The 27,854-nt window shown below is 44.4% G+C and overlaps 1 protein-coding gene across 1 annotated transcript; it reads left to right on the forward strand.

Moving 5' to 3' along the window:
• On the forward strand, window positions 1–26,584 carry ACE2 (angiotensin converting enzyme 2). Its single transcript, XM_054813220.1, has 18 exons — window positions 1–338; window positions 3,309–3,467; window positions 5,365–5,458; window positions 6,057–6,200; window positions 7,556–7,668; window positions 8,217–8,325; window positions 9,051–9,148; window positions 10,665–10,834; window positions 11,870–12,096; window positions 12,908–13,052; window positions 14,620–14,718; window positions 15,339–15,461; window positions 17,082–17,254; window positions 18,262–18,320; window positions 22,440–22,540; window positions 23,531–23,647; window positions 24,915–25,109; window positions 25,731–26,584. The coding sequence occupies exons 1-18, from the start codon at window positions 156–158 to the stop codon at window positions 25,840–25,842; spliced, it is 2,421 nt and encodes an 806-aa protein (XP_054669195.1). The 5' UTR covers window positions 1–155; the 3' UTR covers window positions 25,843–26,584.
• The last annotated feature ends 1,270 nt before the right edge of the window (window positions 26,585–27,854 follow it).

A 27,854-nucleotide genomic window follows, 5' to 3' on the forward strand; every position in this document is an offset into this window, starting at 1 on the left:
CTACAATGGATAAAACGTATAAAAGGCCCGGCAAAGTGGATTCGGCCTTTTTTCTTCACACTAGCCATGCTTGAAGGCTGATGAGACGGACCCTGACTGAGAAGCTTACCTGAGGAAGCCTGCTCTGTTGGGAGGTTCTCAGCCCGGACACAAATATGTTGGTCCATCTCTGGCTTCTCTGTGCTCTGAGTGCTGTCGTGACCCCTCAGAATGTCACACAACAAGCCCAGATGTTCCTAGAAGATTTTAACAGGAGGGCAGAAGATATCAGCTATGAGAGCTCGCTTGCCTCTTGGAACTACAACACCAACATCACCGAGGAGACTGCCAGGAAAATGGTATGTGCTCCATCCTGTGGGTTTTACTGTTGTTTTAGGAATCTGACAGCTGCTTTCAGGTTTATTTTAATTCCACCAAGCTTGGCTGAAATTTGGGTGCTACTTCTTTGGTAGCTGTGGTTTAGTTTCAGGAGGGTGGATGGGCTTGTTTTCATGTAGCAATGCCTCACTGGAGGTGCCTGGGCCACTGCCAGTCTCTACAGCCTAGGGTTGGTGTCTGGGCTGCCCTCGCACTGCTCGGGGATGGCCAGAGGCTGGACTTGTCCCCAGCCATCACCTCGAGTGCCCCTGCTGAGCGGAGGAAAAAGGCGAGGGAGCGCTGCATGTTCAGACCCAAAACCTGAGCTGGATGGTGAGACGCCTGCTTCTGCATGGGGTCCACCACCACCAGTGCCTCATGGCACGGCGTTTCTGTGCAGGGCTCCTTTCCTCCTGGAGACGGCACAGCCCGGAGGGGAAGGTCTTCTCCCAGGGCCTGGGCTAGGTGCTGCCCGCCCTGTGGCATGAGGGAACGGGATTCGAACCTTGGGCCCACGTGAGTGTGAGATCTCACGCTTTTGAACTAACACTGGACTTTTTACTGACACGGACAATGCTCCTTCTTCTCTGTTGCTGAAATTGTTTGCTTCTCACTGAATATGCAAACATTTTCTGAATGTAAGCATTCTATTAAATGTTTGCCGATGGTTTTATATAGTGGTCCACACCCTTTAGCCAGTGGGCGACCTTCCTCCCTGCCCTCCCCATCACTCTTCTTATAGTCAGGGCTGTTGGTAGACTGTCTGGAGGTATTAAACTGGGAAAAATGAAGTGAGATCATGGATTCCAAATGCCAACAGTGGAGTTTGTAGTATGTTGGTTTGAAAGTCAATTTCTATCTGCAGGAAGGACCACAGCATTTGTATTTACACTGTCTTGCAACACAATTCCTGCTTCTCAGCACCAACCTCTAGGTGTCCCAGCCAACAGGGTCTCTAGGCAAGTACCATGTTTATCAAGAGCAGTCAGCCATGATCTGGCTGGTTACTGATACTGCCATGCCTCAGCCTAGCATCTCGTAACCTTAGAGCCTTTCAAAATGAACAGAAACACCTTGAATTTTGTAGCTGTGTGTATTTTAAAGTTAACCCGAGGTTTAGAGAAAAACAATTCGGAGCATAAAAATGAAGCTGAACATCCTACATCTACTTTTGCTTAATGGTTTAAGTCTTCCATTTTGTGGTCTTATAGCTTAATTAAAACATGGTTTAATTACTGTATTTCTTAATTAAAGCAAGGAGACTGGTTGCTGGAAGATATCCTAATGACTAATCATTGTCAATCTGGAATGTTTTCCGAGGCACCAGGTACTTAAACTGTAATGTTTCCAAACACGTAAAATGAAAGCCCCATATAGTACTTTCAGCATTAATGAGATGATAATAAAATACATGAGGAGATACCAGCAATAAGAACCAATTAGTCCAGTGCTCAGAGAGAATGTTTTCTCTCACTCGATCTCTTCAGTAGCATTGGTAATAAACCCACTGCTTCCCCTCCTCCCTTTCTGCTGGCGGAGCAGAGTTAATGAATATTGTCCCTTCTGGCTCCTTCCCATCCATTTTCCTTCTAAATTGGCCCACAAACCCCATAACTATTCCTCTGACTTATCAACCAGTTCCTCTAATTGGGAAAAAATCAGACAGCAAGCGAACTTCTTTCCCCTAGCTTTCGTAGCCAAAGAGCCCCCTCTTCTGCCCCGCCGCTCCTAAGGCACCTCTCTGTGCCTGCTTAGGACAAGGAGTTCAGAAACAGATTTACAGAGGGATGCTCTTCCTCTGGGTGCTTATTGTGCTCTTGCCCACGGAGCTTTACCAGCTGCTGGGCAGTGACAGGGCTGTTTGCTCTGTGCCCGTGAAAGGGAGAGTTTGGAAAGCTTCTTGGTGATGAGGGGCCGCATGGGCAGGGGGGGGATGCAGGGATGGGTCTGCCAAAGGCTTCCATCTGCCACCGCCTCTCTCCACCGGAGCCCAAAGCGGGTACGGCGGGTCCATCACAACCCGGGCACAGCCCTGGCGAATGCGTTGGCCTCACCGGGGTGAAGCGTGCCTGAAAGAGCAATTCAGGCACAATATGACATTTGTGTTTCCTGATGCCTCAGCGAGGAGGGATGGGTGTTACAACCTGGGAAGCTCTGGCGTGAGCACAATTAATTAAACTGCCCCAAGGACCCAGGTTAATTAGTACTGTTCTTGTTGCTATTTGGGATGGGTGCTGATGTGCTAAACTATGTACAAACACAATAAAAAAGGTGAATAAGACAGTCCCAAATCCAAATAATTTTCTTATGGTGCTACTTTGTGCACTGAAATTTGGGAGTTTGAAGTGTCGTGGTATGTAATTGCAGCAGTGGTAAAAGCAATCTCAATGTTCAATGTTTTGAACATTGAGGTTTTGCACACCCAATTTAGGCACCTGTTTGGAGCCTCCTATGGCCATGTATAATCCCTTATTTACCAAAACTTTAGGAGAAAGTGATATTTGCATAATGAAAAGACTCAATGTCAATATCTTGGCTGCTGTTTGGCACTGCTACTGAAGCAGAAATGGGGAATGACATCTAGGTCACAGACTTCTTGTGCCTTGGCTTGTATCTGGTTTCTGTTAGGCACAGGTGGGTGAAGAAAAGCACTAAGGGAAGAATACGTGGTGATTTAGAGTAATAGGAAACAGTAGTAGGGTGATGCTGGATCAATTATAACAAGCACAGTGTGAGGAGACAGTCCTGCTTTTTGCTGTTTCCAAAGAAAAATGGTTATCTGGACGTGTGAATAAAACAAAGCCAAAAAGTTCTCCAGCCATTTTACTGCGCAGTGCAAGTGCTCAACCCACAATCCACGGGTGGTCTCCACAAATGAAGTTCTCCTCAGTACCTCAGGCTGCTGCACTCTTTTGGCATAGTAATTCAAAGTTTGTGTGAACCCCTTTCAGAATGAGGCGGATGCCAAGTGGTCCGCGTTTTACGACGAGGCCTCCAGGAATGCCAGCAGCTTCCCGTTAGCCAGCATCCAGGATGCTCTCACCAGGCTCCAGATCCAGTCTCTGCAGGACAGAGGATCATCTGTGCTGTCACCGGAAAAATATAACAGAGTAAGTTGCTGAATAATTTGCTAATTTTTCTCGGGTGAGTTGAGCTGCTTCCCACAACACCCTCGAGTGAGAGCACAAGCCACCCTGCTTGTCTGGGGATGATGCTCCCTCCCAGCATCACTATGGAGAATGTACCTGTACAAGGTGTTCCAGCAGTGCAGGACTGGTGGGGTGGCCTGGCTTAGGAAGCTGGTTCCAATTCAGGTCAGCAATTTTTCCATGTAATCCATGCAATGAATTCCAAACATACACACGCCTCAGAGTTGTCCTTGCACAAATGGCCGGATTAGTCATAAGAGGAAAAGAGAACCTGTGGTAAGTGCTTGGCTAAGTCCAGACCTAGGGCAACGAGCAGAAAGAAATGGGTGAAGGGACGTTCAATGAGTCAAAAAGGCGGAGGTGGAGGAAGTCTTTCTTTCTCTGCACATGTCGCATTATCAAACTGTGAAAAAGAAAGGATGATTCTATGCAGCAGGCACCCTGGGATGCCTAAAATCGGGGAGGGTTGATGATCTCCTTCCACAGAAAGCTGCTGAAGGCCAGCAAGATTCGGCAAGATTCATAATGAGATTTGACATTTCCACTGACAAGTTCATGTGCAAGGCATGTATATGGATAACGACTATATGTGGAATTGGAGTGAACAGCTATGCAGACTCAAAAGGGATTTATAACCAAACACTTGAGGGTTAAATTAGTTTCCTTTTGCTGAAGATCAAATTGAAACATAGCATTGAGTTAGGGGATCCTACAGTACTGATTATAGAAGCATCCTGAGATGTTTCTGCTATGATCAGAAATGTTCAGCAGTGTGCAAGAAAAGCAGTGAACTGATCCAAATGAGATGTGTTTCTGGAAAGACAGATTACCTTGGTGGGAATTCTGACAGTTCATACAAACTTATATTTATTTTGGAGCGCAGCAGTGCACTGATGGTAATGCTGTCGCTGTTGAGGAGGTATTTTCATCAGTATCCTCGCTGTTTAGACACTTGCAGTTTCCTAGATAAATGACCTTTGGGGCTGAAATTGTTGATTCTTGCTTGAAAAGTGACTTTTTGTACAGTCTGATGGGATTCCATTGGAATATTTAAATATTCTTCATGGATACAAAAATTTCCCTGGGTGCCCACTTATTTTAAGGCTGACAGAGATAAAGTTAGAGCTAGTCATTAACTACCCCTCCCACTGACAGCTCTGCATAGTTCTGATTTAAAGCTTTAAATGAGAAATAACATAGTCCTAAAGGAAAAGCTAAAAGTGGTGCATGTTCTTCTTGAGGTATGAAAACCTGAAAACATAAAAAACAAAACCAGAGCTATGTAGCATAGCTTCCGAGATAGAGCTGAATGATTTCAGATGCATTTGGCCTTCAGCTGACCCAAGACATGAGATGTAACTTCTCTGTAATGGAGTATAAGCAGATCTATGCAATCAGTGTGATGCCATGTTAAAAACCAGAAGCGACAGTCAGCCTGGCAGCAACTGCAGAAGGGGCCCTTTTTGCTGCCATGCAAAACCATGACCTACCTGGAAAGGTTAGGTGGGTCCACACTTATGGAAGCGCATTGCTAAACTTTATTGTTTTATTGCTGCTGTATATTGATAGCTCTCTCATGACAGTCTTTGCTCATTAAATCCAGAGCTCTGTTTGACTGGATATTATGGATCTGTAGATTACGTCATATATTTGGGAGATTATCTGTGTTTTCCAGCTAGGTCCTGGTTCAGTAATGCATTCAGGCAAATTCTTTCATTAATCTCTACTGAGCTTAAACATATGCTCAAGTGTTAAGCTGGTGGGTGATGTTGAGTCGAGCTCTTAAGGAATTAGCATAATTGGCTGTTATTTTGCACAGAGTGGGTTTCTAATGGGCTATCTTGCATCTAACTTGCAGCTGAGCACTGTGCTAAATACAATGAGTACCATCTACAGCACCGGGACCGTCTGTAAACCCACCGAACCGTCTGAGTGTTTGGTGCTGGAGCCAGGTACGGTACTAACCACTGCCCCTCCTCTGTCCTTTACACCAAGGGTTCAAAAAGAAAAAGCCCAAGGGTGGCTCCTGACTGCAAGAGAGCAGGCTGTAGTTTCAATAAATATATCCTGCTATCTAAAGCTTGGTCATAATTTAATTGCACCTGGCAGTTCAGCAACCTCCAGTGGGCCTGCTGCCCACGAGACGTACTGTCTCCTACTTGTAATAGATAGAATTTGGAGAGGGCTGCTCAGCTTGTGTGACAGCCTGCCTGTCGCCTGGTGTTTGCCTACATCACAGAAAGCCTAATTTTTTCCTCCTGTCATCAAAGTCTTGTTGGACTCAACGTTGCATTGAGGCCAGTCCCAAGAACACTACCAACTTAAAGGAAGGATAGTGCAGAGAGAGCGTTTAAGGGGCTCGTGATGTGCTCTGCATCTCTTAAAAAGAAGAAGGGGAAAACCTTAAATAAGAAGAGGATGCAATAAAGTAATGGAAAATTTCAGTATATCAAACACAAAGTGTTTTCTTCTTAGTTCATGAAATTTCTTTTGCTTTGGCTCTTTTGTTTGCTTTTTCAAGGCCTAGTACTTATTTTTTTGTTCTAACAGGTCTGGATGCTATTATGGCTAACAGCACAGATTATGATGAGAGACTGTGGGCCTGGGAAGGCTGGAGAGCTAATGTTGGCAGGATGATGAGACCGTTATATGAAGAGTATGTTGAACTTAAAAATGAGATTGCAAAGCTTAATAGTAAGTCACAACTTTTTTTCTTTTTTTCTGGCTTCCAGAAATTAATAAGCATACTGCAGTCTTGCACAATTTGCACAGAAATTCAAACCCCATACTTTTTTACACATCAATGAGCAACGCTTTGAACATAATTTGCTCTTGGTGTACATGTCACAAGGTGAGAGGCAATGCAGACAGGTGCCATTCAGCAGATCAGAGGTCTGTCACCAGCCTGGAACAAAAGGGGCATGTCTTTATTGGGGCCTTTCCCAAATGCCATAATGTATCAGTGCCCTTCATTACGTACTGCCTTACCCAGAACCGCAGTGCTTGTGATTTATTGGCAAGCACACTCAATTTAAACGATTTCTGAGTGCTGCTGAGTCTTGGTGATGTCTCTTCTTTTCTACCTGCCTTGACCTTCGTGCACCAGCCACAAGCAGTGGTACCTTTATAAGCATTATGCCCTAACTAGAATGACCACATTTGGTAGGCCTGGGCCAGCAGATGCAGCCAGGTGCTTAAAAGGGATTTTGTGCTAAGGAAAGTGTGCTTCCAGTCAGAGATCTCCACACAAATCATAGGGAACTGTCTTTTCAAGGAACAATGTCAGGTGGCTGCTAATTTTCTTTGGGGGTCTTCTAAAATAGCTTCTAAAGTAGCTACATCATCTGTCTCTTGGCCAAACTGCAGCTGTATCACCTGCTTTCCTATACGTCTTGTTTTGTGAAAATTCTCAAGCTGGAGCTAGGCACCAGGAATAAGACATTATAGTCCAAATAGTTAGACAGAAGAATCAAACATTAAGAAATGGTCATTATGACTTTCCTCCATACCACTAAGGAAGAGACCTCAGCTGTGTGACATTTCTACTCCAGGCTTGATGGAGGTCATTGGACTGGAAGACTTAGTGGAACTGGGAGCTAAATTTCAGTCCTTGTGTCTACACCTGCCCTGATAGTTTTGTTGCTGGAGGAGGGGGCCCATATTCAATGTCCACCAGCTTATACCTTCTGTGAGAATCCCTTACAATCCAGCCTGAGCAGAGGCTGCCCTCCCTCATAGCTGCAGGAGCTCCAGTCAGGAGTGATGACTTCCTTTGATCTCTGTCTCCAGCTGGAATGACCCTAATTAGCAGATAACCATGACTGCAATTTCTGCATTTCTTGGAAATCTCCCGTACCTGCACATTCATGGGACAGAGCCTCATGGGAGCACTTTCCTCCTCCCTAGACCCGGAGCATCTTGTGCTTTGCTGCTTTGCTCTAGGGGAAAGGCTGCAGGTCTGCATGGGATCAGCAGGGAGCTACACTGCTCCTGCAGACCAGAGCAGTGCCATCTGCAGTGTCCTCATGTGATGTATCCATGCTTTACAGGTTATTCTGACTATGGAGATTACTGGAGAGCAAATTACGAAGCAGACTATCCAGAAGAATACAAATACAACCGTGACCAGCTGGTTGAAGATGTGGAGAAGACATTTGAGCAGGTAGAGACAGTAAAAAGCTCTGACCTGGGCCACAGGGTTGTGTTTTGTGATGGTGGGCTCACATGTTGATGTTGTGAAGACAAGACCTGCTCTGAAATGGCTAATCTTAGTCTACATGGGGTTAACAGACGTTGGGAGACATACATGACATTTTTACCTCTGCAGCCATTCTAGGACCAATTTGGTCCCCTTGGGCTGCACTGTGCCAAAGGCTGGGAAAGAGGGAGCTCTGCAGATCCATGTCTCTCCTCCAGGTAGCGCCCATGGGGAGAGGTATGTTTTCCATGGAGGAGATGGCATCCTTAATACTCTGCATCTTAGGTTAGCAGTGCTCCCTCCCTTGTACCTGAGCAGGACTTCTGGCACTAGGATCTGGACTCATCACTTGAGTCCTGAGGCAGGGAGCAAAGCTGAGCTGCAGGTTTGGGGTGCACTTACCCACCACGAGAATTTAACCAGAGACACCTTCAAGGCTGTCTGTTTAGGAGGGATGAGTGGCATGGAGCAAAGACAAAATAATTTCTTTCCTCCTCCTCCTCTGCCTCCAGATAAAACCTCTGTATCAGCAGCTGCATGCCTACGTGAGGCACCGGCTGGAGCAGTTCTACGGCCCCGATCTCATCAGCTCCACGGGATGCCTCCCTGCTCACTTGCTGGGTATGTCAACGCGGCCGTGTTGTGCAAGCCTGACTTTCTATGTAGGACAGTCACCTTCAAGGCACATGGGAACAGAGTAATCTGCCTGTTTAATCAGGATATTAACAAACAGGTTACAGATAAGAGAAGGGGAGAGGAGAAATGGAGAAGTCCTTGGCAGAGATGACACAGGTGCTTAGCAGCAGAGGCAGGTAGGGAAGGCAGGTGTCCTCATCCTCGCCAGAGCTGGTGGCACCCAGCTCAAAAGTCCAGCACTGGGTTGGGACATTTCCCTTCTCTTTGCAGCACTTGTCTTCCTTAGAAATGAGAGTTTCAGAGACTTGTTTTTCCTTTAAAATCTTATCCCAAGCTCCCACATTTCATGAATTTGCTTTTCAAGCATGCAACATCAAGGTGCTGTAACTGTAATGTACATGAACACAGTAGCAGCAGTCACATGGGCTAACAACATGGATGTTCAGTTGTGAATAGACCTTTAGGAAGGTAATCAGTCCTGAAACTGTATTGTACAAGAATAGCTGATCTTGGGGAACGAAAGGATCTTTGATCTGATTTTGACCTATGCATGACTTCCCAGAACTGCTCCCCTCCACATCTGGATCAGAGCTGTTTAGATGTATAGGAGTCCCTATTTCTGACACTGCGCAATTTATAGACCTGTATGGCACTTTTGAACAATACATAATCAATCATTTAAAGTACTTATGTTTCTCTGGTTTTTGAAGGTGATATGTGGGGTAGATTTTGGACAAATCTGTATGCCTTGACCGTTCCCTATCCAGCCAAACCAAACATTGATGTAACTTCTGCAATGGTTCAAAAGGTAAGACATGCCTTTATGCAGTATGCAAAATCTAGATGGTATAAAAATCACATACCACATCAGCTGCTCCCTAGAAAACCATAGCTGCCCTAAGGCAGACACACCACTAGCAAAGCATTGCTTTCTGCATCCTTTTTTTGCTCTTCACCTTAAAGTGTTCATGCATTTCCCACTGTACCTTTTCCCTTAACTGTTCTCCTCTCTTTCTTCTCCACCCCCTTTGAATGGCTTAATCTTGGCTCCAAGTCTATTTTCCTCAGAGACACTTATCCATTAGGAGATATATTCTGTACATATAAATATTTCAGGACTCTTGGAGTTGGCTGGTATCAAATATGACCTTTGCCAGCCATTACCGTAATCAAATAGTTTGTATATCACAGGGTGGGTTTGTTGGTTTTTTTTGTTTGGGTTTTTTTTTTTGTTGTTGTTGCCAGTCTTGTTTATTTGGATACAGCTAGGACACTGCAATGCTGCCTGTTACCTTTTGATAACTGCATAACACCATAAGGTCTGTGTTTGAGATCTGTAGTGCTAACAGCCGTGGCAGCACCTTTACCAGACTGAGAACATGGGTGAAGATAACTCTCTATAGCCTTGCCTAAGCTTCACTCCTTTTACAAAATAAAAGGTAATTGGTGTAATTTGATTTCTGAAATGTGATTATTCACCTGAAATTTACCCTCCTCTCATAAGGAGTACTCCATGCAAATGTTATGCTGGCAAGAGAAGGAATAGCTAAATTTGATTCATAAGTGGTTTGCACAAGTCTGCATTAATCTCACCTCTCTTTTACAGTACTGACCCCCTAGTAGTCATAAATTTGTGTATATTGAAGTACCATCGTGAGGAGGGAAGCATTACTCACAGAGCCTTGGGGCAAAGGCTGGACTCACCTTTGTTGGCGGATGTGCCCAGTTTAGGGTTCTCATCCAACTGAGCTGTCTGCCACCTAAATCTCTGAGAAAACTCAGTCCAGTAAATGCAGAGCTCCTGCTATGTAGAATAATAAAACTACTGAATGACATTAACACGCAGTTAAAATCTAATAAGCAACTCCTCTAGATACATTTGCCAGGATGGTTCTGGCCGAGATCTCCTCTCATGCTCATCTGCTGGGAGTGCAGCTCCACTCCCTCAAATGAGTTGTCCCCGGCTGAAGTGGCTGAAGGGTCTGATCCCAGATCTGATGTGCTACTGACAGGAATGCCTTTTTTATCTTCATTACCTTATCTTTTATTGAGCACTTCTCTGGTCTGGGTCAGGTGCTATCTGCTGAACCTCTGAGTGCAGAAACCTATTTTGTTTGCAGGGAAAACACTTAATTCCAGTTCCCAGCAGAGTTTACAGAAGTGCCGAAGGCAGACACTACTGTCTTACTCTCAGTAAGTCAGGTGCTGATCTGAAGTCACTGCGAGACAAATATGAAGTCATCTGCCCTGTGTTAAGCCAGCCGTTGGGAACAGGCTCCATGCAGAAGCAGCGGTTAATGGTGGTGTTGTGTTGTCTCTTTCAGAAATGGGATGCAATGAAAATATTCCAAGCCGCTGAGGCTTTCTTCACCTCCATTGGCCTTGACAAAATGACTGAGGGCTTCTGGAATAATTCCATGCTTACAGAGCCAACTGACAACAGGAAGGTTGTGTGCCATCCTACAGCATGGGATCTGGGGAAAAATGACTACAGGTACTGCAATTACTATGGCCCCTTTTAGTACTGTCTCCTAGAATGTTCATATTTTCACTAAAGGTCCACCATGCCTGTTTAAATTATAATGTTTCCTTATTTATTATTCTTTTCTGGCTGATAAGAAGGGAAAGGAAGACAAGAGAGCATGGATTCTGTGGGACTGTAAACCTTTCTGTGTAACTTTTTCTGTGAAGACCTAAGGACTACTATCTCAAATTTAAGCAGAGGAGTGACTATTACTTGTATGAATTAGGGAAATAATGACTGTGTTCTAGGGCTTAAGGAATAAGCAGAAATGTGGGTGCTCGTGGATACCAGTGACATTTGTGGACACCTGCCTGTTCTGCAGCAATGGCACAGGGTCCCTGGGTAGCTCCTGAGAGCCTGCTGTCTGTCTTTAGCAGATATATCCAGGTTGATGAAAATCCATCGCTCTCTTCCACATTTGGGAAAGGAGAGGGACAGCAAGTTCCCATACAATGAAGTCTCCTGGGGAAAATTCCGTCCCCTCTTGCAGTCCCCGCAGTTACCTGGGGAAAGAGGCTGGTCCCCAGCAGAGCCTTAGTGAATGCTGCCAACCTCACACCTCACACCTCGGCAGTCTAGGGAAGGTGAAAAGAAAGCCTATTTGGAAGAAATCCTTTTAATAAATAATACCTACATGAGGATGAAGTAGTAGGAGTCACTGACACACAGGGTTTTTTACACTACTATCTGCCTAAATGTGATAGTGGGTACTCATTCCAACACACACAGTGAGTTTATCACCAAATTTCAGAGAGCAGCTGCTTCTCACAAAACGACAATTTTCTCTTACTCACAGCACAATTTCAAGGTGGCTGATAGTTTTTTCCTCTTGCAGGAGGAACTGCGCCCCATGCTAGGATGTGTCTGCCCAGATTTTATGAGGGGCGAGGGGTGTTTGCAAGCTCTGGAGGCTGCTTTGCCCCATGTTTGTGGTGGGCAGGGCTGGGGCAGCAGCTGGCTGGGCCACTGTCTCTCTAACCACAAATACTTTGCCCTGACATGCAGGATCAAGATGTGCACCAAAGTGACCATGGATGACTTCCTGACCGCACATCACGAGATGGGACACATCGAGTATGACATGGCGTACTCTGCGCAGCCCTACCTGCTAAGAGGCGGTGCCAATGAGGGCTTCCATGAAGCAGTAGGTGAAATTATGTCACTTTCTGCAGCCACTCCTCAGCACTTGAAATCTCTTGACCTGCTAGAGCCAACTTTCCAAGAGGATGAAGGTAAATAAATGCATACATATTATATAGTTAAGTGAAAACACTTTCAGGCCTTACTTTGCAGCAGAAGATCGTGTCTGCAAGCTGAGCGAGCAACTGAGAGGCTTCTGAAAATCCTACCCCACCAACTTACCAAAAATACTATTTTTTTTTTCCCAAATCACATCATGAAGCAAGGAACTCTACTTTATAAAGCCACTAAATGATTTAGAAACAAATAGCTAGCACTTCATTACCTTCAGTCCTGAACAACTCATCCCAAAATCTTCATAGTTCATTTGGATGAGCCTCTAATAGTCTTTTCAATTTCTGTTGCATGAATCTGTACATATCTCTACCAAGGTATGTATTTAGCAGTTCAAATGAAACTGAAGCCTTGAGATTTACATCTCTCATTTAAGTGTATATTGAGTGGATAACGTAGGCAGGTCCTCATTACAGTGCAGTTTGTCTGGCTTCTCTGAGTATTACCTTCTAAGGATGGAGATGTACCAAAGTCCTCAGCTCAAAATTCCCCAGAGCCTGGGGAGGTTTTCAGTGGAGGATAATGACATGTAAATGCCAAAGGGTTAGGTTATTTAAGCAGTCAAAAGAGAGACAAAACTGTATACAATACTTAAGTATTGTGTGTTTCTCATGTATTTAAGTATTTATGATGTTTTTTTCAGTGGTATTCTTCCTTCCACTTTTTCCTTAGTGAAAATCTGTAATTCAAGCCAGATGTAAGCATTAAGTGTAAAAGGAAGCAACTTTAGCTGTCTAATCAGATACTAATTGCTACCATAACCATTACCTTAACTACTTCTCTCTTCAGAAACTGAAATCAACTTTCTGCTCAAACAAGCACTAACAATTGTTGGAACGATGCCTTTTACGTACATGCTGGAGAAGTGGAGGTGGATGGTTTTTAGGGGTGAGATTACAAAGCAGGAATGGACGAAGCGGTGGTGGGAGATGAAGTAAGTTTGAGAAACAAGGAAGATCTTTTGCAAATGATCCTGCAAAACCATTCCTTCCTAGTTACTCAACATACTGAAGTGCCTGTGCCCCCCATAGTGCAGGATCTGTCTCTCTACAAAGCCTAATAGAGTGCCAGGTAGAAACACCCAACATGGTGCAGACAAGGTCTCACAAGCCACGTATCCCCATTAGCACTGTGTTCAGCCCTGGGTAGTTTACTCTGCCTCTTGGCAGACTTTCTCCTCATTTCTAATGTCAGCTTCTCTGAAGAAGACAGCCCATGGGCTTTGCATGAGATGTTCCAGATCCCAGGATCCACATTGCCGTCCCTCTCATGCATGCCCCAAGACATCTTCGTAGCTTAAGTACAGTCTCATGGGGCGTACACTCTGGTTTGCTCCCCACCTTCTTAACGACAAGTGGAAAGTGAAGTTCATCATACTTGCCAGCCTGAGAAGCATGTGTTGGCATACTTGCCAACCTGAGAAGGATGAAGTTCATCATACTTGCCAGCCTGTGCACACTTCTCCGCTTTGCATTTCCTCCTCATTCTAGAGTGGTTTTGGAGGCAGATTGTCTGAAAGACTCTAGACTGAGTCTTTCCTCTCTTATGTATTAAGATACCACCTTTCTCAGTCAAGAAAACACAGTTCCCTTGGCAAGTGACATCCAGAGGTGCCTTTTCAGATTATCCCCACCTGCCAATCTATTTTCAGCTCCTTGGAGCTCAGGATTAAAAGCAGTTTGATTCAGACTGGAGCCTGTCATTTCCTGGGGTGGTTAACATGGGGGCAGAAAAATACGAAGAAACTAAACGAGCCCCACACTGAAAATGGAGTCTGCACTCTAACACGAACACAAACAGTGAGCCTCCATCAGCAACAAAATCTATAATAAAACTTTATATAAGCAAGCCTCCTGACCCACTGTAAAAAACAGTCAGCTTCGATTTATTCAACAGTAGCAGAGATGCCAGAGAAACAGAGAATGACAGATTGTTCAGGGAAGCTTATCACATCTCTTGCAGCGGCACTGCAAAGCTCTCTCCTGCAACAAGACCTTGAAATATAGGTTTATGGAAAATATTTCTGTGTAAGCTTATTACCATTTTCAGAAATTAGGGCATGGGTTTGTTTCCATAGTGCTGCTCAGGAAACGTGCTCTCAGGAGAGGGAAATAAAGAGAAACCTCATCTCCACTCCAGTGGCACAGCAGGCCATATACCTTTTGGGTCTGCATGCCCAATCTCTGCATGCCCTTACTAAGGGATGGGCCAGGGCATGAGGTGCGTGTGAAGCTCATGTCTTGTAGATTATTTCACACTACTAATTACTCCCTGAAAACCCTACTATCATACAAATCCCTTCCTTACACCATCAGTTTCAAAGCAGTTTTTTCTCTGTGGTCTCCAGGTAGTCTTTTGGGGTTACTGGGAGCTGTATATACTTTTTGTGTTTGGAAGAGAGGTGCCCATACGTATCAGACAATACAGAGGAAGAGCAGGGGTCAGATTATTTTTCCTTATTATCTACTAATGGAAATCCTGTGTTTTTCCTTCATCCCCAGGAGAGAAATAGTTGGTGTTGTTGAACCTGTCCCTCATGATGAAACCTATTGTGACCCTGCAGTGCTGTTTCATGTGGCCAATGATTACTCATTCATAAGGTAGCTCCATCCTTGCTCAGTGTTTAATTCATGGCTTACACTTTGGGTACAGAACAAGCCCTGACTACCATCTACTGGAGAGTCTCAGGACAAAAGTGTTACTTTGTTTAAAGTCCTGACTGAAGGTCACTGATTTGAGTGGAAGTTTTTCTGTGGACATCAAGGGCTGCTCCGTAGCAATCTGTGAGCATCCAGGGGGTTGCTGAGCTTCTTGTTGACCAGAGAAGCTTTGTGCTGCCATCAAACCAGCAGGAGCACATCTGTATGAGGTGCTTGCCTCTTGGGGAGACAGTGTGCCCCACAACACTGTCACTTGGGCCATGCACATGCATCCCTGAAGCAACTAACTTTGGACGTCCCTCCATGTCCCAGCTGCCTCATTTTAGAGGGCTCAGCTGGAGCGGAGAGTTGGGCCTTAAAAACCTTGCTTGCTACTGATTTATGTGCCAGCAGACAGATTTGGGGCTCTTCTGCTGCATTTGATCTTGGCATTTTGTTAAATCCGCATTAGTGCAGCACTGGCTGACACGGCAGAGCTTTCCAAACGCCAAGGGCTCAAGGATTTCCTTGCCAAATGACTAACAAAACATGTGCCTTCCTTCTCCTTGCCCTTCCTTTAGATATTACACCCGGACCATCTATCAGTTCCAGTTTCAGGAGGCACTTTGCAAGGCAGCTAACCATACTGGCCCTCTTCACACATGTGACATTACCAACTCCAAAGCAGCTGGTCAGAATTTGAGGTAAGAAATCAAATTTCTCAAACATAATAAATAACAAAGCCTAATGGAGGAGAAGAAGGTTGTCGGCAGTGGTCAACATGGATTCACCAAGGAGAAATCATGCCTGACCCATCTGATAGCCTTCTATGATGGCATGACTGGCTGGGTGGATGAGGGGAGAGCAGTGGATGTTGTCTACCTTGACTTCAGCAAGGCTTTTGACACGGTCTCTCATAATATCCTCATTAGCAAGCTTAGGAAGTGTGGGTTAGATGAATGGACAGTGAGATAGGTAGAGAACTAGCTGAACAGCAGAGCCCAGAGGGTTATGATAAGCAGTGCAGAGTCCAGTTGGAAGTCTGCATCTAGTGATGTGCCCCAAGGGTCAGTGCTTGGTCCGGTCTTATTCAACATATTCATCAATGACCTGGATGAGGGGACAAGTTTGCTGCTGATGATACAAAACTGGCTGACACACCAGAAGGCTGTGCTGCCATTCAGCAAGATCTTGACAGACTAGGGAGTTGGGTGGAGGGAACCTAATGAAATTCAACAAGGGCAAGTGTAGGGTCCTGCACCTAGGGAGGACTAACCCCAGGCACCAGTACAGGTTAGGGGTTGACCTGCTGGGAAGCAGCACTGCAGAGAAGGACCTAGGAGTCCTGGTGGACAAGAAGTTAACCCTGAGCCAGCAATGTGCCCTCATGGCCAAGAAGGCCAGTGGTATCCTGGGGTGCATTCAGAAGAACGTGGCCAGCGGGTTGAGGGAGGTTATCCTCCCCCTCTCCTCTGTCCTGGTGAGGCCACATCTGGAATATCGTGTCCGGTTCTGGGCTCCCCAGTTCAGGAAAGACAGGGTACTACTGGAGAGTGCCCAGTGGAGGGCTACGAGGATGATGAGGGGAGTGGAGCATCTCTCGTATGAGGAAAGGCTGAGAGAGCTGGGGCTGTTTAGCCTGGAGAAGAGAAAATGGAGAGGAGATCTTATCAATACTAATAAATATCTAAAGGGTGCGTGTCTAGAGGAAGGGGCCAGACTCTTTTCAGTGGTGGCCAGTGACAGGACAAGGGGAAACGGGCACAAACTGGAACACAGGAAGTTCCGTCTCAACATGAGGAAAAACTTCTTCACTTTGAGGGTGACCGAGCACTGGAACAGGCTGCCCAGAGAGGTTGTGGAGTCTCCTTCTCTGGAGATACTCAAAACCCACCTGGATGCGATCCTGTGCAACCAGCTCTAGGTGGTCCTGCTTTAGCAGGGGGGTTGGACTAGATGATCTCCAGAGGCCCCTTTCAACCCCTGCCATTCTGTGAACCTGTGAATCTGTGAATCTGTGTAATTCATCCTTGAAAGCTTCTGGAGTCAATGAGGTTGCGCCAAGAATTGACTTAGCTTGAAAATTTAGCATATATCTACTCAGTTTATTTTGACAAGTTAACTAAATTTATATCAGCCAAGGAACAAAGGTTTAATTGCCTGTTAATGAGAAAATAATTTATTTTTATTAGTAGGAATGATGGGAGAAAGGAGGGAATTCAGAAGCAAAAAAGAAAACTTTGATACCGATCGCAGATTGTTTTGCTAGATGTCTAGATGGAACATGGCGATAACATATATTACCTCTCCTTCCACATACACAGAAAATTGCTTGAATTAGGCAGATCCAAGCCCTGGACTGAAGCACTGGAAAACGCAACAGGAGAGAAATACATGAATGCGGCGCCCTTGCTCCACTACTTCGAACCTCTATATAACTGGCTGCAAAAAAACAATTCTGGCAGATACATTGGTTGGAAAACAGGCTGGGCTCCATGTACGTATGGCATGTGGGTGAATTAAGGACACTCATTAGTCCTCACAGCCCTTGACCAGCAAAGTCCCTGTCTCTTGTAGCTATTGAAGGCTACTCTCCCTAGCAAAGCAAGGTTAAGGGAAATATACACCAAGCAGTAAGTTTTACTCATAGGAAGATAGACGGGCTTTCTCATGGCCAAAGCTGGAGGAGTCAGAACTCATGGGGTTTGTCACAGCCTCACCCAGTTTTCAGACATGGAGTTTTCTGGGTTTTTTTTGGGGGGTTTTTTTGTTTGGTTTTTTTTTTGTTTGTTTTTGTAGCAGCAGCAGTAAGAATGTGGGATGGCTGCGCAGAGGGAAGAAGCTTGGACTTGTGTGGCGCTTGCCTGAGAGCGGTGCGCCTGTTCTGCAGGGCTGGGAGCCACTGGTCCTGGCAGTCATAGGACCTTGAACTGGGGGCATAGGGGCAAACTAGTGCAGAAGAATTACTACTATTTTGTTTTCTGTCATGTGCTAGTCAAAGAAGGGATCTCCAGGGGGGTAAAAGGAGGAGACTATTGGAAAATGCATTTTTCAGCCTACTGTGGTGACATTGAGTGTTGAACCACCCAGGTTATATCCACGTAATCACTGTCAATACTGGAAAGCCCCGTAACTCTTACAGTACCGTGCCAGTCTCTAATGGTGGGATTCACCTAGCCGGACACCAACATCTGCATCTGAGCTGCTCATTCTCCATGGAGGAAAAGAGGCTTTTCCTTTAGGACATGTCTAAAGAAGACCAGAGGACTATACTCCAGATGTGCTCGCTCTTTCTCTCTACTGTAAAGCCAGATATGGGTGACTGACAGCTCAGATGTGGATGTTTGCAGTAGAGGTGCCTGAAGGGAAATAAGATCAATCCCACCAAGCTGGCCAGCAGGAGATGGGGAACCTGTAAGGAAACTGTAGCCATCCCAGCATTTCCTAGGGACTGACTTTCTGTCGCTGCAGCTCTGACATGGACCTTGTTTCTTTTTAAACCAGATATTGAACACGCCATCAAAGTGCGCATCAGCCTGAAGTCAGCACTGGGGGACCAGGCGGTAAGTGTGTTTGCACTGTGACACTCTTTGTATTGTTTGGGCAACAGAGATGTCATGCTAATGGCTCTCAGAAAGTAAGAGAGAGTGTAGCTGATTTTGTGTACGAAGAGCGGCATTGGCTCAGGTGAAGGGTTATCACATAAAAGGTGTCTTGTCCGAGCGTGTGGTTAAGACTCTCTCTACATTACTGGAGGGACCTCTCCAGGGAGTTAGCCCACTCATTTTAAGAAAGACATCTCATCTAGATGAGTTGAGCTATTCTGTGGAGCTACCGATCATGTTTTACCTGCTATGGGACAGGCCCGGAGGGCTAGCATAGGGGCACCTGTGTACCTGAAAGTGGCTATATTTTTCCCAGCTATGCTGATGTGTCTAAATAAAGCCTCTACCCACATGGTTCTCCTAATTTCCATCATCATGTCTATGGTGGCTGCCTTCAGAAGTTGTTATTAGAGTAGCTACTTCACATTTAAATGTGGGGCTAACGTGGAGGGATTGAATCTCACCCTCTATTCTTGAATTCTCTTGATTTCACACTGAAACTCTGCTGACAGCATTCCTTTGTAGATTTTTGTTTGCCTGTTGCTGTAATTTTTCCAGGCCCTGATATATTCAGCTGCCTTCCTGCCCTCCAACCCTTATGCAGACAGCTTTGTTATTCAGATTGTGGGGGGCAGCACAGCTGCTTCTGTTTCAGAGGAGGAGAAGGACTTTCACTCCCAAGAGTATGTCTGCTTTCCCCAATTATACCAGCTGGTCCAATAAAATGTATTACAGCAACTGAAAAAACTCATCAGAGACAAAGACAGCTTTTAAGATTTGAAACAGAGCACTGGCTTAGCCCATCTGCTTAACGCAGACACCCAGCTGAAAATTTGCTCCTTATTCCAGCTGTGCCTATGCTAATCTCACAGAGGCAGCATAGAAGGCTGAAGTGCAGACACTTCATTCCTCTTAATAGCCATTTTCACCTTGCAGAACATTAGTAATTTTCCAAGAATGAGTATGTCATCAGGCAAGTCATTTAGACCTGCGCATCAGAGCCTATTGGACTAGCAAGGACACAATACTGTGGGCTCATTTTTCATCTGAATTGATGCTCTCACTTCTATCACTCTCTCACATGCAAGCCCCATTGGAGTTTTATTGCTTCTTAGACCGCTGAGTCGAGTTAGATACAATTCAAAACTGATACCAACAGCATGAAAAGGTTCCATATTACAACACATTTATTAGTCATTATGGTTAATGTTTAGCTTAATACCATTTTTATGCCTGCCTTTTGCCATCATAGTCTTTTGTTGTGCAATTGAGCAGCTGTAAAACAATCATCTCATTCAGATTACTTAATTTGAATTATTGTATGGACGGTAGGTTCCTAAGCTCTGAAGAGCCAGATATGCATTTTCCTCTCAAAACCAGTCCACATCACCAACTTGCAAGAGACCTTTTCTATTCAGTAGCTTTCTACCTCCCCACGAATTTCCCTTACACTCAGCTCCCAGGGACATAACTCTGAAGGCTAGTATGCTAGCAGCGGGTGATGGTACATGCATGAACTGGCATAGCGAAAAGGCAGGGACAACCTCGAGCAGGAATCTCAGCCCAGCTACACAGAGCTATACGTTTTGACTGCTTTATGTGGCTCACAGTGCACAGAAGCCGGGAACCCAGTGCAACTGTTTGTTTCAGATGTATTTCGAGCTTCCTTGCACCATTAGGACAGTAGAAAGCATTCTGGGTATGCCAGCAAATCTTTTTGTATTTCTGCTCTTTAGCATTGGATAGAGCAGAAAGGGAACGACCCCCCCCTCTTCTGCAGGGGGAGGGCTTCACTGGGGGGGGGGTAGCTGCAGCCCACGCAGGCAGTCCTGCACCTCTCAGCTACATACCCTGGCTGTTACCAGCAGGGAAGTTTCAATAGCCCAAAGTTCTGGCAAATTAAGCACCCACACTGATGGATGGGCTTACTCCAGCTGTGCTGGAGCATGTGATGCCGCAATTACCCTGCTAATTGTTTTCAGGCTGATGAGATGAAAGCTGCAGCCATAGCATCGCTGGATCACCAGTATAGCTGATGAGGCTGAAACACCCACAGCTTTGCTTCAGCTGGGGCTTTATGAAAGTGCCCTCCCAAGGGAAATTGCTACAAGACCCCCGCTGAATCACTTGGGGTCTGTCTTATTTAAAATAAAGAGTTCCAGGAGCTTCAGTCCCCTGACCACCACTTGAAAATGGGGCCCATCTTCAAACAGTAATTCAAGATTCCCCACTGGGTCAATGTCATACATGTGATTGCACTGTAAAAGGCTGGCACACAAGACGGCGTTAGGGAATGGAGAGCTGTCAGCCTGCAGGCTGGTATTTTACAATGGAAAATCCTTTTTTGAATCAGAGGCCATACTTACACTGTCTTTCAAGTCACATGTGGGATCTTGGAGGGAGCATGCTATAATAGAGCAGAGGCACTTGGCAAAGTTAATTTCGCTCTGAAAGCAAAGCAGCCTCTGTAACGAACAGCGAGCACCAAGGTAGGTTTCTGAGATGCCTAGGGAAGGCATGTGGGTAGTCATTACTCAATACAGATCAGAAGCCAGCCAGGTACTTCCCATTCACAGAGCCAGTAATGGTATTTATAAAGGCATTTAAGAGGCACAGTGGCAATTAAAATATATTAGACTTAAAAAGACAAACTATAAGTCATGGAAACAAATAAATGATTAAAAAGCTAAGATGCTAAGTATGGAAAGCAGCAGCAGAGGAATCAAGCTCAATTAGCTCCTGTTTTTTTTAAAAAAAAAAAAAAAGCAGCACTGCAGAGCCTAAAAACGTTGTGGCTAAATGAAAAATTGAGAACCCCCACACAACAATATCGTAGGCTGTGAGGGTGAACACTGCCAGCTGCCGGAGACAGCAGCGGTAACAAGGAGATGTGCTTCAGCAAGCAGGAGAAAGCCGGGGGCATTTGCCAAGGCAGAGGTGACTCGCAGCTTCAGCCCTGGGTAGGGGGAACAGCCAGAGCCGGCACAGCCCCGGGATCCGCACGCCGCCGGGATCGGGCTGGGGGCTGCTCTGCCCCCTTGTATTTCTCGGTCTTCGTTTTATATCAGTGTCAAGAGGACAGGGTTGAAAAATGTGGCTGGGTTTTATAAAGCCTGTTACAACAGAGCTGCCTTCCACCACGCCTTCCCGAATGATACTCGAGAAAGTCAGGAGCTGCGTAAAACTGTCACTGGCAGCATTTATAGGCATTCCTGCTCAGGTACCATAAACGCAATCAAATCTAGGTCATCAGGGGATAAAAAAAAAATTGCCACAGAGTTCAAATGGGAATTTTCCCTTCATGCGCACGCAGTGTTGCACGACAGACCGGGCTGCATTATCAGGTGGTTTTTGCCCCCTGTACAGCTCTTGGTTTCTGCCCCGGAGAAGCTGTTTTTGACTTCCAGTGCAAATAACTTTGGACTCATAAGGCAGGTCAGGAGGAGTCTGCTACAGGCAGTGCATTTTTTTATATCACCTATCTATTCTCCAGCAAAAACCAACAAATATGTGCCTGCTGTAGAATTCTAATGCACAGAGGTTTTTTACTGAAACAAAACAAACCCTCCAAAAAATCCCAGCTCATCAAGCAGATAAATGAGACACCTTCACACAACAACCCCACCCTAAAGTTTCTCCTCCTTAAAAGAACAGGTCTGCAAATAAAATTATGTGATTAAAAAAAGATCTAAATTATGAAATCTTTAGATTTCAAACAGAATGCACAATATTTAGTAGGAATAATGTTGCTCCTGCTGCCTTTGCTCCCCGTAAGGCAGGGAGATGGGCTGGGACTGCAGCATCGTCAGCAGCCCCATGTAAAGGTACCAGAAATTGCAGAGGGACAGCATGATGCAGTGTCTGGCAGCGGGGATGCCTGCTTGGTTATTCTCCTGCAGAGCGCCCGGATTAACAGAGCTAAAAGATTTGAGTATGTTCCTGAAGTGCTATCATGGCACAAATAAATAATACTGAAGCGCATGCCAAGCATTACAATTGCTATTTCTTTTTAGAATGATTTCTTAGTGTCAGAAAACTTGCCATCTCTGATGAATTTCCCTTGTGCTGTTTTTGCAGTATGAATGGAATGAAAGCGAGCTCTTCTTGTTCAAGTCATCCATCGCCTATGCCATGAGAAAATACTTTGCAGAGGTGAAGCAGCAGGAAGTTAATTTCCAGTGAGTGGCTTGCTTAATTATGCTGGCTATGTCTATATTGCTTCTGGTTCGCTAGCAGCATGAATTGGTGGAATTAATTGTGCCTTCTGTCAAATGTAAAGTGATAGCAAACAATGTCAAACATTAACTGGCTGTAAAGGGCAAGATGCCAGCTTGGTTACATGCTGTTGTTTCTCTTCACTCAGGAGTCTGAAGTTTAGGAGTAACATGCTAAAGTTAGGTAACTCCAGTGAAGGCACAAGGCTTTGTCTCCTATGTTTTATCAGTGGTGGAAGCGAGCCTTGAGAATTTGTGCCAACACCTATACGGGAAAATCAGGGAAGATACATTGATTAGAAATAAAAATTTCTAACAATGTATGTGTATGATACTGAATATCCAAGAGGTTTTGGGCTAAGGAGAGATAAACTTGTTGATTACAAAGCACTAGAATTCTGTGCAGATTTACTAATCTTATCTAGGTTCACTTACGAACATAAAATCTATCATCTGAAATTTATTTTGGTAAGAAAAACAACACTTTTTATTACGTCCCTGCAAAAATTTTCAGAAGTGATCTACTTAAGCTATTTGATATTACTTTATAAAACATCAGTCATGTAACATCCAGGATGTACTCCCAGCAGAATATAAGGAAGAAGGAATTTTTTTTTTTTTTTCACTTGATACTTCATACCTTACCTCATTCATGAGACCTACCTCAAACACTCTCTATTCTGCAGCTAATTATGTGCTTCGGAAAAGTATGCCAAGGATTGTTTTAGGTAAGGGGTAGACTCTCTCCATCTAAAGTTATGAATTAGTACATACAAGAAGAAGTTCTGTCAGGAAAATTGATTTCACTTCCCACTTGAAGTCACTAGGAAGCATTCACTCAACATAAGCTAACCCCCTGGCATTGCTGATCAAACACGACTGTTCACTTGCCCAAATTTAAAGCTGTCATCTCAACAATTAAAAAACCCTTTCTCTCTTCTGTTTCTCATTCAGGATTACAGACATTCATGTCGAGGAACTGACACAAAGAATCTCCTTCTACCTTGCTGTCAGCATGCCAGGTAATATCAGTGATATTGTGCCAAAAACTGAAGTGGAGCATGCCATCAGGTGAGATTTTGCTCTCTGGCAAACAAAAAACCCAAAAAACCCAAGAAAGAACTAGGTGAAAGGGTGGAAGGGAAAGCAGTGCTCTAGTCGGCTGAGGCAGAAGGGGCGATAAGAAAGTCAGTTCTGCGGTAAGCATGGAAACAGTGGGATGAGAGTAAACTGTTATGACAGAAAGAAAACAGTCCATCTATCTGATGGTGTCTTGGATAACAGCCAATGTAAAATGCTTCAGGGGGCTTGTAAAACTGCCACAACACACCTAATTGCATCATACCTTGCCAGAAAATATCATTGCTCGAACTTTAACAGGAAATATCTTCTATTCTGAAATACAAGCACAGTAATGGTGTGTGCATGCACACATGTTTTCTTCCTCTCATTAGTGAAAATTCAGTGCAAGAATTATTGTTAGTAAGGACTCCAGAATAATGATGTATTAGAAAGACAGCCAGATGTATTTGATTATGCAGAAAAGAGGTCAGAGCAGGAGCTGGTTCCCGCTTATGGGTCAGTGAAGAGATCTTTTATAACACAGTATGACACCACTGTAAGTCATTGCTGTAAAAATGATAAGTACAACTTCAACTCTGCAGATGGTCACAGTTAATGTACAGTGGGAAATGAAGAAGGCACAAATCTAAAAGCGGTGGCAACAAGAGATGGAGTTGAAAAAGCAGTGAGATGAGTTGGTGAACCCAGGGAGAAGCGTATGGCCATGAAAGTCACTGTCCAGTTAGCACTCAGTAGCAGAAGTAGAAGTTCAGGGAAAAACAAGGCACAGAAAATACACCAGGGAAAGGGCATTCAGAGCAGTGAAAAACACAAGAATCAAAACTATCAAAAACTACCTGTAGGAGGGAAACAGGTAAGAAGATGTCAAAGCTCTGGTTTTCTGTCACATATCCAAGAAACTTATGGATAGCCAAGAAACTTAGGGTAAAAAGAATGAGGGGCAAAATGCAAATAGAGAGGGAGATCAGAAGGCTGTTTGCCTCTTTTTGATAAATGTCAAGACTGAGTTTAAGAGTTCATACAGTGTCTGAACATGTCAGTGAAGCTGCAACAGGTTAAGGGGTTAAGTTACTGTGGTTGTCACTCACCACCCCATGCCAGAAGGAATATGGGTTTAGCGGTACCTTCTGTGCAGCCTTTTCAACTGAGAAGTTCAGGGGAAGCTTGGTACATGGGAGATTTATAAAACAGCAGAAAATTGTTTATTTCCTTCCAATAAATGTGTGAAAGTCTTTGAATTTGCTCTTGATGGCAGGATGTCTCGGGGACGAATCAATGAGGCTTTCAGACTGGATGACAACTCGCTGGAGTTTGTGGGCATACTTCCAACCCTGGCCACACCTTATGAACCACCAGTCACCATCTGGTTAATTATATTTGGGGTGGTCATTAGCCTGGTTGTCATTGGAGTTATTGTCTTGATCATCACTGGGCAGAGAGATCGCAGAAAGTGAGTATTATTTTTGATATCATGATCATGACCACTGGGAGACATCACGATGATTGAATCATCAAGCTGCCAAATCTAACTGAAGCAAGTTAAGGAATTAAAGCTTGTTATCCCCCTCCCATCAACAGTGACAGCTAAAAGTTCAGCTCCTGACCCTTCAGTTCACAGCAGCTTTGGCAGCTTAGTGCAATTTCCCCATCATCAGCAGTTTAACCAAGGCAGCTAGACACTGTGGCCACAGGGCCGGGCTTCTGCCAACCCTGCTGCAAGGTGGATGGAGTGGCCTGCTGGGAACACAGTGTCTTCTCCAACAGCAGTTGCCCACATTCATCAGCACCTGCAGTTTTCAATAATCTTGTTGGAGGCTGTCCAGTAATGTAATTTTCCTTAAATATTATAGCATTAACAGCAATATAGCTGGGTTGGTTTTCTATGTCTCGCCATTAATGGAGTTTCTAAGAAGGTAGTAGGTTTGCTGCAGTTCCCCATAAAACCAACACAAGTCCTTTTATATTAATAATCCCAGTTAAACTCAGTATTATTTACAGTAGGGGATTCTGGGGATCCAGAAGGACTTGAACAGAATGGGGCGTTCTAATACAAAATGAATTCTCATTACAGGAGAGCGAAAGAAAGGAATGCTTCAAATGGCGGAGAGGTGAACCCCTATGATGAAGAAGGAAAAAGCAACATGGGTTTTGAGCCATCTGAAGAGACACAAACATCATTCTAGAAGATGTGGGTACACTAAGGGTTTCTGGGTTTTTTCATTTCACTTTTAACAATTGTGCCTAGCAAGGCCCAAAACACTGGATGTCATCAAACACAATGCCTTTGGATTGACCGTTAATCCACTGGTTCATAGAGAACTGCAACTGAATCTGCTGTTTATGTGGTAACTAAAACCATGCAAAAATTGAAGATATATACGTTCTGTGGCTTTTCTATGAATTATATGCATAATATGAAAGACTATTTGTGCTGCTTTTCATAAGTGTGCTGCATCCAACTTCTCTTCTCATTTCTCTGTAATGAGATACAAAAGCGTGGAAGTATACATTTGTATATAGAGATCAAGACAGACATAAGAATAACTCACATATTCCTAATGCCCATGAGGAACATCTTGATCTTTCCAGAGGGAGACTTCAAAAGCATATCTAATAGACAGTGAGAAAAAAACTTGACCACTAGAAGAACCTTTGTGATGAAGAACTCAATTTGATACGAAATAACTGCAATTTTTGCACCTTCAGGAAATCTGTATCAATACAAAATGGATACTGGATGAATACTAACAAGCACTGGAACTTTGTTAGGAAGTTGTAACATAAGTTATTTTTCTAACCGTTTCCTTGATAAGTAGTGTAGAGACCAAATAGCCCATGCTCCCTCAAAAAAAAAAACAAAAAAACCCTCTGTGTTATGTTGTCATCTAAAAATGGAATAAACTTCCTTAATACTAAAAGGTCAAACATGTTGTTGGTTTGGTTTTTTTTCCCCCGGTACCTTAGCCATTGCCTCCACTGTACAGATACTGACTGCATACTACAAATACTAATTGCACTGTTACATACAGGGTGCAGTAGGTTGAGACTTGGGAGGCTCAGGTTGCATCTGAAAAAGAAAAGCTGTTCACGGGGAGGATAGTGCAACACTGGAACAGGTTGCCTATTCCATGCTCTGGAAGAGGCTGTGGGATCTCCACCTTTAGAAGTGCACAGAGTTCAGGTAGACAAAGGTATGGGTGACCAAGCAGTGGGGACAGTCCCACTCTGAGTGAGAAGTTTGGCTAGATGACCTTCAGAGGTCCCTTCCAGCCAGCATTTCTATACTTCTGCTTCTTGTAGGTCCCATGCCATACCTGCCGCCATGCCAGTGCAGTTGTTCTGTGCGCACCAGGGGCACTGAAAGGTGCGTGGACACGACGTCTACACAGTCCTGAGGTCGGTCTGACAAAAAGCCAGTAGCAAACATGAGCCCGCATGAAAAACGTTCAGCAACTGCATGGACTCTTAAACTCATGTGCCTCCGAAATTATCAGAAACTGTAGAAAGCAGTCAAACGTATATCTGAAAACGTACGGCTGGACTCTGTGGGCTAACAAAACAATATCCTAATGCTCCACACTCATTTCCTATTTAGGAAACAGGACCCTTAAATGAGACAGTTCAAAATGGTAGACAGACAATAGTGATTAACTACAAACTAGACAGGAATGTAAAGGAAAGAAAATATTTTTTCTTTATGTTGCCTACCTACACCACATATCCCATTGCCATGACAACCTCAAACCTTAGTACTTCAGCTGAACTTTTAAGATAAGTAATTCAACTATATGTGGTCTTCCCACTTACCGTGCAGTAACAGAAAAAGGGAATGGCAGAGCTGGAAACAATCAAATAATGTAATTAGTCATGCCAGCCATCTTCAGATCTGTTGTTAAGATTAACATTTCCATTAAGGCAAAGCTTTCATTTCAATGCAATTAATTTTAAAAGCTGTGCTATGAATCACAAAACACTGTTCAGAATTGTCAACAACATAAAGCCACTAAAAAAATAGAGCAGGATGTTGGAAAAACAGAAATAAAAAGACAATGTTTATATTAAAGAAATCAACTACATGCATTAGCCCCAACAATATTTCATACCGTCTGTGCTGGGGGAGGGCGGGGGCGGCACCCCCTACGCCCTCTCATATTTCATCTGTGTCAGCACTCCTTCCTGACACTTTCTCTGGGTC

Source organism: Grus americana, chromosome 1 (genome assembly GCF_028858705.1).
Source record: "Grus americana isolate bGruAme1 chromosome 1, bGruAme1.mat, whole genome shotgun sequence".
In the NCBI taxonomy this organism is placed as follows: domain Eukaryota; kingdom Metazoa; phylum Chordata; class Aves; order Gruiformes; family Gruidae; genus Grus; species Grus americana.

Bases quoted from the DNA above. Each gene is read 5' to 3' on its own strand.
- ACE2 (XM_054813220.1), top strand. From the start codon at position 156: ATGTTGGTCCATCTCTGGCTTCTCTGTGCTCTGAGTGCTGTCGTGACC. The intron at 3,468-5,364 runs GTAAGTTGCTGA...TCTAACTTGCAG, and splicing joins CACCGGAAAAATATAACAGA to CTGAGCACTGTGCTAAATAC. The intron at 8,326-9,050 runs GTATGTCAACGC...TGGTTTTTGAAG, and splicing joins CCTCCCTGCTCACTTGCTGG to GTGATATGTGGGGTAGATTT.